Source organism: Epinephelus fuscoguttatus, linkage group LG14 (assembly GCF_011397635.1).
Source record: "Epinephelus fuscoguttatus linkage group LG14, E.fuscoguttatus.final_Chr_v1".
NCBI classification, from domain to species: Eukaryota; Metazoa; Chordata; class Actinopteri; order Perciformes; family Serranidae; genus Epinephelus; species Epinephelus fuscoguttatus.
The window spans coordinates 33,404,959-33,424,463 of record NC_064765.1 but is presented as its reverse complement, the minus strand read 5'-3'; the positions used below and the strand labels follow the sequence as shown (position 1 = coordinate 33,424,463).

The 19,505-nt window shown below is 39.8% G+C and overlaps 2 protein-coding genes and 1 long non-coding RNA gene across 8 annotated transcripts in view; all 3 read right to left on the bottom strand.

Moving 5' to 3' along the window:
• Positions 1–2,464, bottom strand: part of LOC125900401 (alcohol dehydrogenase 1) — an 85,736-nt gene extending 83,272 nt beyond the window's left edge. For 3 of the 6 annotated variants that reach the window (XM_049595373.1, XM_049595371.1, XM_049595372.1), the window contains exon 1: positions 2,324–2,449. In XM_049595373.1, coding sequence (XP_049451330.1) covers positions 2,324–2,341 — 18 coding nt within the window. In that variant the 5' untranslated portion in view covers positions 2,342–2,449. Of the gene's footprint in view, positions 1–87; positions 176–390; positions 533–1,184; positions 1,287–2,323 lie in introns of all 6 variants that reach the window. The other 3 variants (XM_049595370.1, XM_049595369.1, XM_049595375.1) reach the window with 2 other exon arrangements.
• Positions 2,465–8,591: 6,127 nt separating this feature from the next.
• Positions 8,592–19,505, bottom strand: part of LOC125900415 (uncharacterized) — a 291,070-nt gene continuing 280,156 nt past the window's right edge. Inside the window, exon 2 of the long non-coding RNA XR_007450849.1 lies at positions 8,592–12,014. This is a non-coding gene — a long non-coding RNA (uncharacterized LOC125900415). The remainder of the gene's footprint in view (positions 12,015–19,505) is intronic.
• Positions 15,785–19,505, bottom strand: part of sptlc2a (serine palmitoyltransferase, long chain base subunit 2a) — a 29,599-nt gene continuing 25,878 nt past the window's right edge. Inside the window, exon 12 of the mRNA XM_049595364.1 lies at positions 15,785–16,044. Coding sequence (XP_049451321.1) covers positions 15,925–16,044 — 120 coding nt within the window. The 3' untranslated portion in view covers positions 15,785–15,924. The remainder of the gene's footprint in view (positions 16,045–19,505) is intronic.

The following is a 19,505-nucleotide window of genomic DNA, read 5'->3' as shown; positions in this document are numbered from 1 at the left end:
TAAAAAACAAAGACCCAAACAATCTGTTCTGTGTCATTATCAGACAACACCTAAAGGTAAGAGATGAGAAGACAAAGATAAGCTCACCATCCTTTCTCACACTGGTTGGTTTTGGGACTCTTACAGAAACGGCATTCTCCACACTGGGATATGAACAGAGGAATCACCTTGTCTCCTGAAATTCAGAAACAATGTTGCCATGTCAAAGGATTTAAGGGCACGCTTTCAAGACCTAAAATCAAATGTCCCAACAAACAGGTTTGTTGGGCTGGGTAGCACAAATAGGCCTTGGTCTACCCATTGCTAGCATCGCTGCCATAAAGTCTGACGGGGGGTAAAAAAAACAAGCTGTTAAACAAATTAAACTGTTGGTTGTAAGCTTTCACTGACCTGGTCGAAATTCAGTGACTCCAGGCCCAACACTCTCTACAATGCCGGCTCCCTCGTGGCCAAGGACTGCTGGGAAGCCGTCTTTATGCATACCCTCAAACAGATGGTACAGGTCTGTGTGGCACACCCCAGTTGCAACAACCTGCACAGAGGACGACCACACTAAGAAAACACTGATGCTTGTTTCTTTTGAACAGTTGGGTATTGTGCTTTCTTTACAGCTGTATTCACAACTCAAATCATAGCAAAACAACTATAACTGCTGTAGACACTCAGGCCTGTCACCCATTTCTCCAAATGCCCAAGTGCATGTCTGGCTTACTTAACTAAAGTAGAAGCAAGCAACTACACCATCATCCGGACAAAGGCAAGCTAGCTAATGTTATGCTAATTGAATGCTGACAAAACGTCAGTGAATCATGCACAATTAATCAACCATTCAGAGGTTTGACATTAACCATGGCCTGTGGTCTGTGGCCATAAAAACTGGTCCTTATTTTCCAGCATTTTCTTTTCATAAACTTTTCTGACCAGAATAAGAGTAAATATTTGCTTATAAAGCCTTAGTGCTGCAATTGGGCCAGGTACGATCACTGGCGGAGAGTCATCTTATTTATCACCTCCACTGCACATTCATTAGAAGACATTAGTGTGATGATGTCTTTAAGGATTTCTGGTAAATGTAGTCTTAAAATCTTCAATAACCTCTTACTATTACAGACTCTCATTCATAATCTTTACCCAACAGTGCAGTCAGACATCCCAGTGTGTATGTGTAAGTGGACATCTCTCACCTTGATGCGGATCTCGTTGGCCTGGGGCGGGGCTACCTCAATCTCCTCAATCACCAAAGGCTCGTTGGGCTCCCAGGCTACTGCTGCCTTGCACTTGATGACCTACAGGGCGGTGACACCAGCATGCAGTCGCACATTACTGGGTGCAGCCAAACTAGGATGGGTGCTTTGCCAGTTTTTAGAAACCAGAGTTCCCACACTTTGTTAAGCATTATATTCAAAGACCTTTCAAGTACTTTCAAGGCCCACTTTCCTCTAATACAAGGACTCAATACAGATCAAGGTTAATAATCAATAATGCAAGACTGAGGATTCTTACAATGAGAAGTAGCAAGCTTTACAGAAGGTCACAGACAACAATTGCAGTCAATCTCAACAGAATTTATATGAAAAAAAAAATATATATACATACAAAAAATATATGAATTCAAACAATTTACATGACCCATGTCTGTTTATGTCATTTTCAAAAGCTTTCAAAGCCTTGATGCCTTCGCTTCATATTTATTAATTGCATAGTAACTTAAGTTTTCATTTTTCTGACACAGCTGCTCCTGGGGAAGCAAACCTCACATGAACTGCAGCAGTTTGAAGTCCACAGAATTTAGTGTCACTGAGTAAATTTTTTTCCTCTGTGGATCTAAAGTGAATTCTTGGACTTCAACCATGAGTTTTTTTGGCTTACAACTCCCTCACCTATGCCAGTATCCACAGTTGCATCCACAGTTGCGCAAAACTGCCTGCATAGTTTCAAACTGTGTGTCGGGTCAAAAGAGGACTTGCAATATGTCACAAGGCAGAGGGGACAGAAATACAAAGAGATTACTACATTATTTCATTATCATACTTTTTTATGTGAGTGAAATAAAACATACATGTGCAAAGAGGATTACATTACCACTGCACATGAGAGCACTGCAACATGTTGTCAGGTATCAGCTTGCTGTTTTCCATCCATCCACATTATGATACTTAAGAATCTCATAAAATGTAGGTTAGATATATGAATGTGAAGTTTGTTGCATTGTTTTCCAATGACTGATTTTCTACCCACTAGACCATAATACAATACACTGGAAATCATATTAAAACATCACAGTTGTACAGAAGAATACTCCCATACTGAAATATGTACCTACCTTACCAGCTGTGGCCATTTTTGCAGCAAAGTCGAGTGTTGCAAAGTGTTGAAGGTGTTGAGAAAGAAACAGCTGCGGGCCTGGAGGGTGAGGAGGAGAGACCTTGGATTTGAGGTTTAAATACTGCTGCAAGAAAAAGCAGTGACGATTTGGATGGGCAGGGACTGACTGTACTTTGAGTCACTGATTATCAATAACTGTAAAAGAAACTGTTAAGACAACAGAAAAAAAGGAACAACGATGTCATCAGTTCCTGATACTCACATCGGATCAACATATGTGGAGGCTGTAAACCATATGGTGCCTAAATCATGCAAATGCACTTTTTCAGATGGCAAAAGAGTATCTCATTACTCTTATATTCTTATACCCGCCTTCAAGTGCCACCCACCTATTACCACCGTGTACTTTATAGAATCAGTCATTATTTAAGCAATAAGCCACAAGATTTACACAAGGTTTTGATTTAAGAACACAATGCAGAGCTCAACAGATTGAAGCTGTCAGTATGCATTCTGTTAATTTTTAACAGGGGGGACCTTTTTTTCAGCATTGTCCCAAATTGTTTTGCACAATGTACGTTTTTATTAAAGTTTGTTGAAACTGCATGACCGGCAAGCCAGTATGCAGTACCTATATCTTTCAAGTACCCCACTAATAAATATCATCATACAACATTTTTATATACGTATATATATATATATGATAAAGTGTCCATACTCACTTATCGATTTATTAGGTACACCAGTCTGAATGGTGGAGAGTAAATAAAGGATGGGCTGTCTGATAAAATAAAAGTATTTTATCAGCTTATCTAGGTGTGCCAAAGATGCTGGCTGGGTCCAGACCTTTGAATCCACCCACTCCTCAGAGTTCCAGTTGACTGATTTAGCTGGCACAGTGACAGGAAACAGTGGTAAAAAACTATCATTGAGTGCTCTGGGGGGACTCGATTAGCCAATCAGTACCATGGGCTGAACTCATGCCTTTGTCAAGCTGTTGTCAAGCTGTGCACTTAAACCAATGAGGAGTATTAACAACAATAACGAGCTCTACAGACAAGGCTGACCGTGGGTGTTAAAGTAAATTTAGTTTATGGGCCACATAAAGGCTAATGTGATCTCAAGTGGGCTGGACCTGTAAAACCATTGCAGAATAACCTGTAAATAACTTCAAATGTTTCCCTTTCTTTAGTGTAAAGAAGTACATGCTAAAAACGTTCATCGTTTTCCAAAGCAGATGATGAACAGTCTAAGATGTCTTACAAAATAAATTTGTGCTACCATTCACATGTGCATACATTCCCACTCCTGTGTAGTGATGCTGGCATCAAAATCAAAAGTGGAAGCTGTTGAGGAAGCAGGTTAAGGTATCCTTTCCTCACAAACCATTCACAAATCTAATGTTTTGGCAGTGCCTAGTTGTAGGATTCCACCAATATTGTTTTAAAGGCCCTGACACCGAGCCGACGGCTGCCCATCCTTAAATGAGGGCAGTCAGTGGCTGTAGCCCTAGTCAGTTGCCCTTCTTCGGGTTTTTTTCAGCTGATTCAGTATGTCAAATTGGCGGCGGCGACGGAAGAACCCATTGGTGAATGAAATCACTCTGATTGGCAGTTCAGCTCAGCACAGGACAAGTGAAACGGAAGTGAGGATAGTAAACAAACAGCTAAAGTCAAAAGGGAGGTAAGATTATTTTTCTTTAGCCATTGAGCGCTTTAGCAGAAACGTTTCCTGATAGTTTGTGTTATTGTTTACTGGCACATGGTAAATATGCTGTTATTTCAACATTGGATTGTGTTGTTAATGTGCTAACTTGCGTCAAGTCTGTTTAAGGTGGTTCATGATGAATACAGACTACTGGCTTCTGAGCATAGACTGTGGAACCGGGGGGCCAGGGGGGCCATTGCCCGGGTAACTTTTGTACTCTGACATAGAGGGCTGCATTGGGACTGGGTCCCACCGGGTCCCGCGGGTCCCCATTAAACAGTAGAAGAAGAAGAAAAAGAAGAAGAAGAAGATGTAGCCTAGCGACAGGATGTCAACACAGGAACTTGGTGCACGTGCATGAGTGTTTCCACTCCATATTTATTCATAAATGGACAAATATGCCCTGAACCAGCTTTCATACCAATTTGCCACTTGCTCCACCTGTCTGTCTGTCTGTCTGTCTGTCTATCAGCTCCATCTGTCATGAGACAAACATGAAAGAAGACGTATTATTATTTGTATCCAGACCAAAAGAATCATGTCCAGTTATAATATACGTTATACAAAACTTCGGCTCTATATCAGGATATAAAATAAATTTTGACAAATCAGTGGCCATGCCATTGGGTGGTGAAGACCCACCATACTGGCTAGACTCTCCCTTTTCTTTATCTACCTCCGGATTCACATATTTAGGCATTTCTATTACTCCTAATGTCAAAAATCTTCTTAATTTGAACTTTTATAATACACTTAAAATATTAGAATTGACTTGAATAGATGGTTTAACCTACCAATTTCATGGATGGGAAGAATTAGTTTGATAAAAATGAATGTTACGCCTCGACTCCTGTACATCATGCAGATGTTACCATTAGACATTTTATATTATAACTGGGCCTGCCACAGTCTAACTATATATGAATGGGTTCACTGCTATTATAAAGGTGGACCAGAATCTATCGAAGCTTGGGAATGTACCCCTCTGGAAATACTGGGAGAACTCACAAGTATAAAAAGACCTCCAGTTAGAGCAACAGATAATCCTGGAACTTAGTAACTCATTTAAGGTATTTAAGGAAATTGGTGACCATACAGGCAGAAAGAATGGAGTTTCTCATCTAACCCTGCTTGTAAATAATAGGAACTTTCCTCCAGGTATTAGGAGCAGGATATTTCAGTCCTGGTTTGATAGAGGTATTAAAGTGATAGGAGATCCGTTTGAGGATAATGGTGTTCTTATGTCATTTCCAATGGTTAGAGACAAATATGGTGTAGATGAATTTTTTGCTTACCTCCAGGCTCGTAGCTTTATTAATTCAATTGATAAATCTTCTCAGATAAAGACTTTGTTAGGGCCATTCAAGAAATCTATCATACAATATAAGAAAAATAAAGGGTTCATTTCATATTTTTATGATAATTTCGTGAACGACGACCAGCAAAATATAGATAAAGTGATGGACCGATGGGAAAAGGACCTTCAAACGAGCTATGAAAAAGAAAATTGGAAAGAATGTATCCAAGAAGTTCACTCTCTGTTTTTATGTAATAGATTAAAAGAAATGCAATACTGGATACTACAGAGACAACATATAACACCACATATCTTAAGTAGAATTGACTGATTGATTCCATGAGTAACTATACCAGAAAGAATGATGAGGATTCATTCATAGGTGGCGCTATACTAAGCATTTCAAAATGAAAATTTTGCTTTTCTTGAGGTTGTGTGTATGCATGTTGTGTGGATGCATGTATGTATGAGGTTGCAGCTATTGTGAATTTGCACTTGTTCTTAATTTAATATGAACTGTGAGTGTGTCTAACTGTATTTTTCTTAATTTAATACATATTTACATTTTTAAAATCTTGTAATAATCATTTAAATATTTTGATTAATTTTATTGAATAAATGGTTGCTATGGCAACTAGGGTGCATTTTTGCGATGCCCCAATATCTAGATTTGTTTGAAATATATCCACCAATACATGTACCAAATTTTGTGCTTTCATCACAAAATGAACGATTGTTGTGATATATTGACTTAAGCCACCCTGCTATGAGGCAAAGTAACGGAAAAAGAGCATGGATATCAAGAGGCGAAACTCAATAGAATGCCCCATAGCAACAGTCTTGCCCATGGTTTTGTCCTACCGCCACCATTTTGGACTGTCAGCAGACCGCAGCAGACCCACTTGTATACAAAAACACACAGACAAACTGAAGTATATCGCTATTAATTATGCTTACAATACTCACCTCGTGATAGCTTGGTCACAGTTGCTTTTTCACGTTTTTGTAAAGCAAAATATAGACTTTAAAAAAAAAAAAAAAAAACGAAGAAAAATGGCCTAGATGGTATCTCTACATATTACATCCACTTATGAGAAGATTAACTTAATTACTCTTTCAAAATCACACCATAAGTCAATCTACCCCCTCCCCCTCCCCCCCAAAAATAAATTAAAAAAAACAATATTTTAACTAGAAACACATTAATGGCGATGTCACAGTCAGGAATAAAGATGTGTGTGTCTGTGTGTGTGTGTGTGTGTGTGTGTGTGTGTTACCTTCCCTCCAAAACTGGCATATTAAATGGATATTAAAACACTTTAAAACTTACACCTCAGGAGTTCTTACTTGTCGTGATCCTTCGGGAAATGGTGGAAGGCCAGGTGCGGGGTGTTCCACTGATAGTTGTTGCAGTTAATTGCACTACACTGTTTTCTTTTACTTTTTTTCTCCTCTCTCCTTGACATCTTGCATCTTGTCTGGGCGCAACAGTCCAAGCTCAAAAGTCCAAAATGGTGGCAGCGCTACCGCAGCGCCCCTAGTGGCTGTTGGCAAAAATTCAACGGCGCTTCACCTCTTGGTATCCATGCTGTTTGGTAACGGCCAGCTTTTATAAGTGCTAGCTCTCTGATGTACGTTGGGTGTGTCTGGGCCTTCAGACAGTAGTTTGATAGAGATTCTTTTGTACTGAAGCTGCTGATTAACAATATTTTGCACAATGTTCAGTATCTTAAAACTAGTCCATACCCATTGTTAGCTTTGTCACCTTCTACCTATGCCAATCCTCAATGCCTATGTGCAGTTTCACATAGATTGACCACGTCAGTGAGTAGAAAAACGTGGGACAGACAGAATGAGTGACTGACAGAATGACACACTGACAGTTTCTGTGATTATGTACAGCATACCATACCATGACTTAGTCATACCAAAAATTAGAAAAAACAACAAACATTGGGCCACAGGGGGAGCCACAGTGATCGGTCGCATTTTAGCCATTTTTAAGCATTTTTCTGTTGGGGTCCTGTTCTACATATCTACCAAGCTTAGTAAAAATCCATATGGCGGTTAGGCCTAGATAAGAAATTAGCTCTCTAGCGCCCCCATTTTGTTTGATGGGGTCAATAATGGAGGGGTCCCTTCAGATTATGGGTGGTCATATGCCTACAAAGTTGCGTGGTGATGGGTGAAACCCTTGAGATGTTATACACCTTTATGTGATGAGCCACGCCCTCCGCAATATTCATTGCCTTATGGAAGCTCAGTTTTAGTAAGTTTTCCAACTTTTGCCAAGAGGGAACTTTAGATATTGGTCCCTAGATTATGTTCACCGAGTTTCATGCAGATCGGTCAAACTTCCTAGGAAGAGATCGATTTAAAGTGTTTTTCAAAAAAGTCAAAATGGCAGAAAATCTATAAACCGGAAGTTATGGGTTCTTGGGGCAAATTTGTTCCTCATGAGGAGAGGCATCTCTGTGCAAAGTTTCATGTGTCTACGACATACGGGGCATGAGATATGACCATTCAAAGTTTGCAATTTCAAATGGTTGCTATAGCGCCCCCCTTTGGCCAATTGATGTAATATTGCTTCATTTGCATCCTCCCATGACCCTCTACCACTGTGCCAAATTTCACATGGATTGACCAAGTCAGTGAGGAGAAAAACGTGGAACAGACACACACACACACAGAGTTTTCGTCATTATATAGTAAGATATGACCACATTAAGTATTTATTGTTTTTTTAGAGAACTGTAGTCTGGTCAGGTGCATCTTATATGAAGCTGGCTACTGACTGCACCTCTTAGCTCTCCTTATTCATTTAAATTAGGTGTGCAAAGTCATCCAGTGGGCTGGATTGGATCCTATGATGAACTGGTTCTGGCCCGTGGGCCTCATGTTTCACGCCCCTGCGATAGATGCTGTTATTACGACTGTTCTAAATCGACATGTCTTCTTAATGTCGTAGGTTGTTTTACTTCGCTCCGCTTTTTTGAAAAAAAACAAAACAAAACTGGCAAAACAAGTATGTTGACATGGCTATGCATCAGTGTGGACTTAAAATAAAAATAGATTCAGGTGGATATGTTGGTCTCAAGTGATTGGTCAGGAAAAACCAAATTCCTCTCCCCCTCTGGAATCAGTTAGAGTGGACGCAATGTCAGACTGAAGATGGAAATGGAGTGTAATGAGTTGACAATTCTGTCTAATATCAGGCAATGAAAGATGAGTCTTAACAAAATTGAAGACAATCCAAAACAGCTTTGTTTATATTGTTTTAATGATCTACTGATATCATTGACATGGGTGACACTTTACATATTAATAATTTGCTGATATGTTGCAAATAGTGCATTTTCTATGATCAAATGCATGGCAATTAGTCAACAGAGAACACATCCAGTGCTAATAATAAGTATCGTTGAAGACAAAGTAGTAAAAGAAGTCAAATAAGACCGTAAAAGATGAACAATCCAAGTCGTAACGCTTACTATAATCAGAATTCTTAGAAAATCATTTGCTTCAAAAGGCACTATATCAGAAAATAATTATCTCTGACGTGTGGTAACTTGCACTCACCCATTAAAATGATTTCCTCTATTGATGGCATACTTGAGCGCTCTCAACTAAAGCTGCCAGTAATAGTGATAACCATCGTTCCCAGGTCACTCTATAGTAAACAAAATATTCTGAATAGCTCCTTTTCAATGAAACAATATAAACTTTGTACAAAATATCAGGACCATCTTCCATCTTACACCAGCAAAGCTCAAAGACCGTAAAAGAGGCATGAAGCTTTTCCTGCCTTTGTATCTGTTTAATAGTTCAGATCATTATGGGAACATATTGAAGGATTCACACTCAGGACCAAATGATTACATGTGGTTACTGTTTATCAAGAACCAATCGTTGTGAAGGTTCTGTAGAGATCTAATTTAGATTAAGAATAGCATCGTTAAGACGTCAGGCCATGAGGTCTCAGAGTTTTATATAAGTCTATTTTTATATTAAAATATGCTCTAAATGCCTGCTTTTAGTATCAGTTGATGACTCTCCTGTGTGCAAACTTTAAAATACGTAAAAAAGAAAACATTCTGCATCTATATGAGTAACATTGTAACTCTTAGCTTTCACCTCACAGACAATCATTTGCTATTCCAAGATTTAGGTTTTGATACTTTTTCTATAGTAAGGAAAGTAAATAACATAAACATCTCTCATTTACAGTAACAGATAAACAGGAATATGGAAGAAAAAAAGATCCTCCCTAGAGCCCACACAGACATGTTAACTCCTCTGGAATGAAGTGGATTTTTTTATGACAACATTCAAAAAAGTCACACCGAGCAGAACAGTGTATTTCATCGAGCGCCACTGGCTGTGGTGCAGAGCAGTGACTAATTCTTACTGTACATGCATTAGTATGAGGAACGTGTGGTTACACAATACTTGTCAGTACATGCAGGTGGGAATGTATGCATGTGGGATTTCTTTTTACAGCTGCCTTCATTTAGGAGTGTTGTTGTCCCAAAGCTCAGTAGCACAATGTAAAAATAAACCAAGAGTTCAAAAGACAGGTGTAGAAAAGCAAGGTTAAAGTGCAGTAACAAACACACCCACATCGATACCCAAAACCATGCAAGCAAGCAAGCAAGCACACACACCCAACCCCAGTCACACACTGATTGAAAATATTAATGACTTTAAAATCACAGCACAAAGATAGCACTTTGTCATACAAAGCATTAAAACATTATCAGACATAGAGCAATGAGGCTTTTACTGATAAGCACCCAAGAGATGGGGTGGAAATGTAGGATATTACAACCAACACTGAATTACATCTAGACTAGTCCTAATAGTTTAGATGTTCTTCTGTCTTGCCTAAAACATATGTTCCACTTTGCACTGCATGGAGTGACCAACTGACCCTCGAGACTTCAGCTTTAAACTGGAGCTCTGACACCGATAAACTGGATAAACCGTTAGAAACTGTTAGAAAAAAATGTTGGCATTGCACGTTTCTGCAAACCACAGATTTACGTTACACTTGCACATTATTATGTAGCGGATATGTTGAAACTTTATGTTTCAATAGCGCTGTGGTAAACTTGTGGTAAAGTTTAGAAACAAAAACCACTTGGTTATGTACAGGAAAAGATCATGTTTGGGCTTAAAATATCCGGTCTTGGGGACACAATCCCCACTGGAAACGCAGCGATGCCTCTGTAAAAAAACAACTGCTGTTCGTGGCACTATCCCCACTGGAAAAAAATGGGTCAGGTTGCCAAAACTCCCATGTTTGGGGATGCTGTATGAAACACAGTGACAAGTCCTTAAAATCACCCAGTTTTGGTGGCTGAAAAGCAGCAGGAAACACAGCAATAAGTCCCTACAAACCACCCATATTTTTAGAGCTTTAAAAACCCTCAGGAAACACATGGACTGGTCTCCAAAAATTCCCAAACTTTGTAGCTGAAAAGCTGCAGGAGACATGTCGACAGGTCCCTTCAAAACAGTCATGTTTGAGGGTTGAAAAGCTTAAGGAAACAGTCCCTACCAAACACCCTTGTTTGGGGACTCAAAGGTGCCTGAAACACAGCAATGGGTCCCTTAAAAAGAAAACCACATTTGGGGGCTGAAACGCTGCTGGAAACACAACAAAAGGTCTCTACAAAACACCTATATTTTAAGGTTGAAAAGCCTCAGAAAACACAGACAGGTCCTTTCAGAACAGGCATGTTTGAGGGCTGAAAAGCTTCAGGAAACATGGCAACAGCTCCCTACCAAACACCCTCGTCTGGGGACTGGAAAGCTGCTGGAAACACATCAATGGTCTCTACAAAACATCCACATTTTAGGGCTGAAAAGCCGCTTAAAACGCAGCTACAGATCTCCAAAAAACAACCACATTTCAGGGCTAAAAAGCCTCAGGAAACACATGGATTGGTCTCCAAAAAACACCCACATGTGGGGGCTGAAAAGCCGCAGGAAACATAGCAATGGGTTGCAAAACAGCCCAGTGTTTCAGGGCTGAAAAGCCACAGGAAACAAAGACAGGTTCCTAAAAAACACCCACAGTTGGTGCCCAAAATGCAGCTGGAAATACAGCAATGACTGGCTAAAAAATAGCCAGTTTTGTTTTTTGTCAGTCTTGAACAGTGGTCCACAGCCTGACAGGTATCTCGTCTAGGTGATGCCCATCCACCATCTCTTCCTCCTCCACGTGACAGTTGGCTAGTATATTAACTCACTTTAGAAACGATATGACACGTATGAAATGTGGAAATGTAACGTATTCATTGTTTGAAGAAACACACAATGCCAACATTTTCTTCTGGCAACTGGGCTGACTGGACTTTATATGGGGCAGATATTGGCCTTTGAATAGAAAGACTATTTTGACAATCACAACTCTTTGAGTCATGTTAAACTTGATGTTTGAGGTTATCTGTCATACAGTTAATTGTATAAATAAGGGTCCATGTCATTGGTTCGACATCCCATTAGTCCGACTGCCTGCGGTGCTGAACGGCTCGCGGCGGGCGTATGGTGCACTGCGACCGGCTTGAGGCGGAGCAGGCTCACGGCTTATGTGTTTGTCACTTTCTTTTTCATTTTAACCCACACCATGATCTTTTCCTGACCCTAACCAAGTGGTTTTTGTGCCTAAACCTAACCAGACCTTAACCACAGGGCATCATGATGATTTCGGAACGGACTTCGGAACAATGAGTTTAATATGGTCGGAACAATGGGATGTCAAACCAATGGGCTGTCGAACCAATGGGCAGTTCCCATAAATAACACCAAGAGTTGGTCAAGTAAAAAACAAAACAAAACATGCAATCACACTGAAGGATGCCAGTGATGCTGACATGTAACACAGCTGTGGGAACAAGAGGCCAGCCAAATCCATGTGTAACAGACAATAATGGTTTAAATTCCCTTGATATTTGGAGTTCTTTTCATTATGCTGCTTTCTTCAATTAGCATTAATGAAAGCTGGTATTTTAATTAGTCAAGCTGCTTTTTTTAATTCAACCACTGACAGCTGAGAGATATATTGTATCCTTTATAAGAAACTTTTTGTACTTTTGTTAATCTAGAATAGTGGAATTTAATTAAGCTTTTATTCAGTTAAGTTAAATCATATATTTAAATGTCACTGAAAAATGCAAATACTACAGATAGCTGCAGTGTCAATACAGATGCAACAAAACTATCCAAATTGATAATTTGCTTACTGAACAAAAGACGGACTAATTAGCTGTCGTATTTGGATTGGATGCAGATATGCTTGCTGATTTTGATAGATTTTGCTAATGCCACTTACAGTTGGTGATTGTTGGAGCTATGCAGCATAAGGTTTGTCCTCTGTGTGCAGGCACAGTATGATAACATGGTTAATGACATGCCCACTAGTACTTTGGATTCATTTACATTTTGGCACTGTCACACTGACCCAGAGCTGGTGTTAGGTTGGGTAAATAAAATTCTTACAGAGTTCATTTTTATTGACTTTCTACAGCAAGTATTTGATATTTAACCCCAACTGGTCCGGAATTAAAGGAACAGTTCCACATATCAGGAAGTGACATTATATGGTTTGTTTTAAATTTAGATAAAATAGATACTATTCTTGTGTCTGTATGATACATTTGAAGCAGGAACCAGCAGGTTATTAGCTTAGCATAAAGACTGGAAACAGGGGAAGGCATCTGTGTAAAAATGGTGCAAAAACCAGAATGCAAAAACAATTTGTGGTTTTACGGGGAGTTACGGACTGGGACTATTTCTCTTTGGGCTAGTATCCAAGGGTCTGTTGCTCTATATTTACCATATGGCCATGAGAGTGGTATTGATCTTTTCATCTAACTGCTGAGGGAAAAAAAAACAAATAAGCATATTTCCATAAATGTCCAACAGTTTCTTTACAAGTCATTGCAGTGTCTGCTGTTCAACATCCTCTGATAGATAGCAATCTTCTGATACTATCAGCACCATTACTGATGGAAGTGATATGCTTAAAGGAATACTTCATCCACACAAAGATTTGTATATCAATTACTCACCCAATGTTATATTGAATGCTTACAAGAAATATTTTTCATGTATGCCTTCGCGGTGAATGAATAATCCAAAATTAGAGAATTTTTTTGATGAACTGAAGTCAAAGGGGGTCATGTTTAACAACAGCAAAATTATATCAACACATCTGTTTACAAACCCACAGTATAATCCAAGTCTCATTTATCCAGTTGTATGCTCATTACTTTCCACACACATGCAGTTTTGCTAAAACCATATTCTCTAAAACACTTTTGCATAAACAGTCTCATGCACAGACGAATGGCACACCTGGGCAAGTGCGTGCGTTCTAACTCTGCTTATGCATTCCATGGAATTTCCCAGGCCCACGACTCATCCATGTGTGAGACTGTTTATGTGCAAGTGCTTTAAATAGATTGCAGAGAAAATGCATTAGAAGAACTTAACATCTTACTGGACTAATGAGACTGGGATTATACTGCAGGAGTTGTGAGTTTATGAACAGATGTTTTGACATAGATTTGCTGTTTTCAAATATGGACCCCTATGACCTCAATTCATCAAGAATGTTCTTTGTTTTTGGATTCTTCCTTCACCGTGGAGGCATGCGAGACAAACAAATTCAACTTAACACAGGATGAGTAATTGATACACAAATGGCCATTCTGTGGGTGAGGTATTCCTTTAACTCTGAGGTTCTATATTTTTTGTCTGTCTAGAACAGAGGTAAGCAACCTGAGGCACTGCAGCCGCATGCCGCTCTTTAGCGCCTCTCCAGTGGCTCCCTTTGGCTGTAACAAAATTTTTAAAACAATCATATGGAAATAAATAACACTTATTTTTTAACATTTTGAATTACATTTATCAGTGCTGTAGGCCCTAAGTGATTCTGACATTCTTCAACTGTAAAAATGAGTAGCCAATACACCAAATAAAAAAAACCTTTTTACATTTCTGCAACTAAATTATGCATCAGTCGACATCAGCCCAGCGTCTTTTCCTCTACATTTTGCCAAACGTCAATAGCAGTATCTACGATAGTCCTGAGTCTCCCGAGCTTGGCTAGCTACAGATTTCATATCCAAAAAGAGAAAAGTTTCTGAAGAAAATAGAATTTATTTATATGTGAAGAGATTTGTTTGCTTTAACTGCCAACTCTGCTTCAAACATCTATGGCCTGGCGCCTTTTCCTCCAAATTTTGCCAAACATCAGGAGCGGTGGCTAGTCTTAAATCTCCCTAGCTTGGCTAACTATGAGTTCGAAATCCAAAAAAAGTAAAAGTGTCTGAGGAGAAGAGAGAATAATATAGTGCATGGAAAGCCTCATTTGCTTTCACTGCCAACTCTGCAGAGTTCAAGTTCCAAATAATCAAAAATAGCCCACTGCAGTGCCATCTAGTGGTAAAACATATTAATGAATGCTCAATCGGATCTATTTGTAATGTTGACAGGCTAGTTTAGATTTTATATGCTGCAATACCTTCATTATCAGGCTTAATATTTTTTGCCGCTCCAGATAGATTTTTTTTAATCATTTTTGGTAGAACATGTCTCTTGTGATCGTAAAGGTTGCTGACCCCTGGTCTAGGAGAACCAAGGATGGAATGACAACGATGTAACGTGATCAAAAATGCGTGGTGAAGTCAGGTTCCAGGAGCAGTACGGCCTCTGGGTTTTAAGACTCGTCTTATTCCCTACAATGAAATGGGGAAAAGTTCAAGTTCTGTTTTACCTTACAAAACTACTTTCAACAAAACAAAAAAAGTCCCCTAGTAGAGTGTGCACCACCACCACCACCACAGAAGTCTCTAAAGTCTCTAAAGAATGCCAAGTGGATGTTGGGGTTCTCCCATCAGCACATGGATAGTATAATGTTAAAACTGTCAGTCCAGATCTGGATCAATAATTACACAATCCCATTTCACTTGGTGCTATATCTTGCTAACAAATAGACTGACAGGGATGAAATCGGGTCACTTGCATGTTCAAACATTGCAACATCCAGTGCTCTCCACTTTTGGCCTATGACAACTGGTACTGGATGAAAGAACATGCCGCTTGATTGATGTTTTGATGAATCTAACTTTACCCCATTAAAGTTCACTTTAGATCCATATTATGAAAAAATCCCAGCAGTTCACTGTTGAAGAGACATTTGGAAAGTTGGCGTTTGTCCACTTCACATACACAACCACAAGGCTTAACATGACAAATACTACAAGCACCGCAGACATACACACAGAAATAAAATTCTTCGACACAAAACGATAAAAAGTAATAAAAAATACACAGGAAAAAGCCGAAGTGCTGTTTTTCAGTGTGTGCACCACAAGTTCTGCATGTTTATGTAAGGCAAAGTAGAATTAGATGACAGTTTTAAGTGTTTTCCTTTTGTTGGGGGGGGTTACATTATGGCAAGCTAGTGACAAGGGGCACCTGTGCACATCGCGGTCCTTGTGGAAGACTTGTGATCCATCTTGACCCGTTCTGTATTTTGGGGGGGTTGTTGTGGTTCACCCCACTTTATGGAGAGGAATGGTTCATCAGTCGTCAATGTCCTCATACACATTATCGTCAAAGGGTCGCACCAAAGATGGCTGTATTTTGTGTCGGGAGTACTTGAGCTGAAGAAGGTCTCCCACCTCATCGATGACACTCAGCGCCTGTGGAGACATTTATACAATAAAAAAGCTGTCACCAAGAAGGGCAATATGTGGCTGGAGGAAATTTAAAGCTGCACAGAGCAAAGATTTTTATGGAAAAACACCAGTCACAACCTTAAATCACTAACTTGGGCTGAAACAGAAAACACCGCTGACTTTAATGCTGCAGATGACCCAATCTTTTCAATTTTTCATTCCTATTACTTGGGTGTGAGGTGAAGCACCAGTAGGACACCTTGTTACGGCACAGGAGGCGAAAACTTTATAAAGATTTGTCATCTAAACAGCAGAAAATGTTCTTTCTGGCGGAAATTCTTCATGCAAAAACAAGCTATTCAGTCTTAAAAGTGCAACAATTCAAAGTCATGTAGTTAAAACTTTCTAAATTTCAAACACTCATATATTAAATAATCTAATAACAAATGACAATAAATAACAACATGACCACAATGTGCTCTGACTTGGTTATGGTGTTTATATAAAACACACAAACACAAAAACCTGTTCTGCTGACTCCCAGGTTTGTCTGGGCTGAGTGTGTATTAATGTAGAAAACCCCTTGCTGCGAATGATTGTCGTTTCTGGCAACTAAAAATTTGACTGCACATTTCTTTGGGTAACAATACCGATAACATTTTAACCTATAACTGGTGAGTTGAAGCAACATTACGACCCCCTTTACACCTTGGATTCAAATGCATTTTAGGGGATCGGATTGCAACTAGATAGTGCTTGATCCCATGAGAGCGCAGGTGTAAATGCACCCAAAGGGCACCGAGGACGGATTGTGATCTAATCAGCTAAACCTCCTTAAGAGGTGATCAGGGACGCATTGTAACCACACTGAACACAAGTGTAAACACAATTGCATTTTCAGTCAACATACAACAACATGAGTGGAGACATGTAATTCAGCATGTGTTCCAAACCAGCAAGATAGCAGCAAAATTTGCATAGAAATTTATAAAAACGGATTGCCTGGGTTCTTATGAAAACGTTCACACACCTGTAGAAAATTTGTGGGGTGGGGGTGTTCGGAGGGACCTCGGTTTCAGCATAAATATACATTTGGCCAATAAAATCCTTTGTTCCAAGTGATTATACCTACAGGTCAGCTAGCTTGCTGCCAAAATGGGGAAACATCTCATCAATGTAATTCCACATCACCCACTATTTTGCGACAAACAACAGGACAACAACCTAAACAACCAAATATAGACAGGATAAGGCTTGAAATGGCCCATCAGCTGGGATACAGTGAACATAGTAATATAGCTAATATGCACTTGCTAACATCATATGTTGATTACCAAAAGTGGCTAGCCACAAAAGCTAGTGTTTAGCTAGTATAGATTAGTTGATGTATAGTTTTGTTAATGTTAGCCCCTTAGACATTCTCTATCTGGACAGGTTTTTGTTGTGTGGAGTGGACACGGACACCATTAAGTAGGAAACTCACTGGGCCTCATTCAGTATTCATTTTTTGGACAATAATGCAACATGGCAACACAGATAATTCCCACTGGCCCCAGCTTTATATCACATCTAGAAACAATCTGAATGAGAGGTGCATTTTTATGCAAGGTGTATACAGGGGTCTATTATTCATTTGGAGTTGTTCTTCTGGCCACCTCACAAACATTTGGTTCGATATTAACTCTCCTTTTGGCGCCAAGTGTGCTCATTAGTCGCTCACTGTGTATTTGCTGTTTGGTTTTGGACAGATAGTGTTGGATTTTAGGTGGCACTAGTCGGCCCATTTCAGCAGTTTTCGTGGCTGATTCAGCGTATTAAATCAGTGTCAAACTGGGTGGAGCCGGGTGGTGAGAGTTATCACTCTGATTGGCAGCTCGACTCAGTGCACGACACAGTGAGGAAAGCAAACAAACAACTGAAAATGGTGTGAGACCTTTTTCAATGACGAGCACACACCACCACCTGCTGCTATGAAGTGTTACTTCCTCTCACGCAGGCACAGAACATACATGCTAGCTGGCTGTCGGCTGTGGTGTATTCAACAGCAACTTCTTAGCCAAGACACAGGCGATGTGAGGCAATGCAACAGTTGGCCTTTGTCGCTACTAGTTCACTGATGTCAGATAGGCGTGTCTGTGCCCGTTGAGCTTTCAGAGTGAGGCTGAGCCAAAACAGCAGGAAAACCGGCTTAGCTGAAAAGCTCCATAGAGCTGAGAGGAACTGCAGTCAGGTATCAGCATGTGGTTTCATTAATTTCGATTAGTGACTCCTTGCACCTTACGTATACTCAATGGATCCATTGTTAATATAAAAGTACTGAACAATGCAGACTGATTGACTGATTGATGATTTTATAAGTCCCCTCTGGCCACATATAAGGTCAGTTTCACGGTTTGGATATCAATGTGGTTAGTGAAATAAAGGTCTTCAGAAGGACAAAAGTAAAAGAATTTAGGTTTATGTGTACAAGTGTGGGAGTGTTTGAATGAGAAGGCAAAACTGCAAAAGCTCACCAACGGATAAAAGAGAAACACAAATCAACATGACACATCAAAGTACGAGGGAATGGTACGGAGAGGAAGGTTAACAAAGAGAGATTTTAACATCATGACAGATAAAAGCTCTACAGTACTACAATACTCCCACTCCCTGTCTTCATTTGATTTCGTTGTATTTTTTTTTTTTTTTTTTTTGAAAAGCAAGAAGAGGAATGCGAGCGCTTAACAGCCTCAGCACATCCTTGAAACACAGTATGCATCTGGGCCAACTGAGCCACAAGGACACCCCAATTAGACAGGAGAAGGTTCACCCACTGTGTGAAATGATCTATATTTATGTTAAAATAAGAGACAGACTGAAGTTTAGACGGTGACTGGAAGAGGACGAGCAGGCAGGCCTGCAGTGAGCTCAGTGCTTAAGAAGAGGAGCCCTCATTGAGAGGAGTGGGAGGCTTTTTGATGTGCTGCCAAGAGCGATCAAAGCTGAGCAGCTTCCACTGACGTAGAGCTTCACAATGAGGAAATAGGATGGCCAGAGTGGAGGCCTGAACTCTAAACACGGGGAATATACTGTACATTAACCTGCAGGGTGATCCAGCTGACACAGGTACAGAGCTGGGAGGGATTCACTGTATCTTAAGTGACTTGAAGACATCTCTAGAAGTAGACATTTGGGGTCATACAAGATCATACCTGTGTCCTTCCAACTACAGACAGTTTCCTGCCCATTAGACTGCCCTTCATGCTTTTATGCCAACATGATCTCTTGGCTTAGTATCAAACAAGCTGAAGGTCATAACATCGACTAGGTACACGTTGTATTTTTAAAGTGAATAACTTAGAACAAAAATCTGCCTCGGCTAGTATCAGCCAGTGCCATGAGAAAAGCCTGCCAATGGTGGAATATAGGCATTTGTATCTTTCTCTTCCTCCTGGACTCAACAACAATAACTTGCAAATCAAGCTAACAAGCTAAATGCTGGAAAA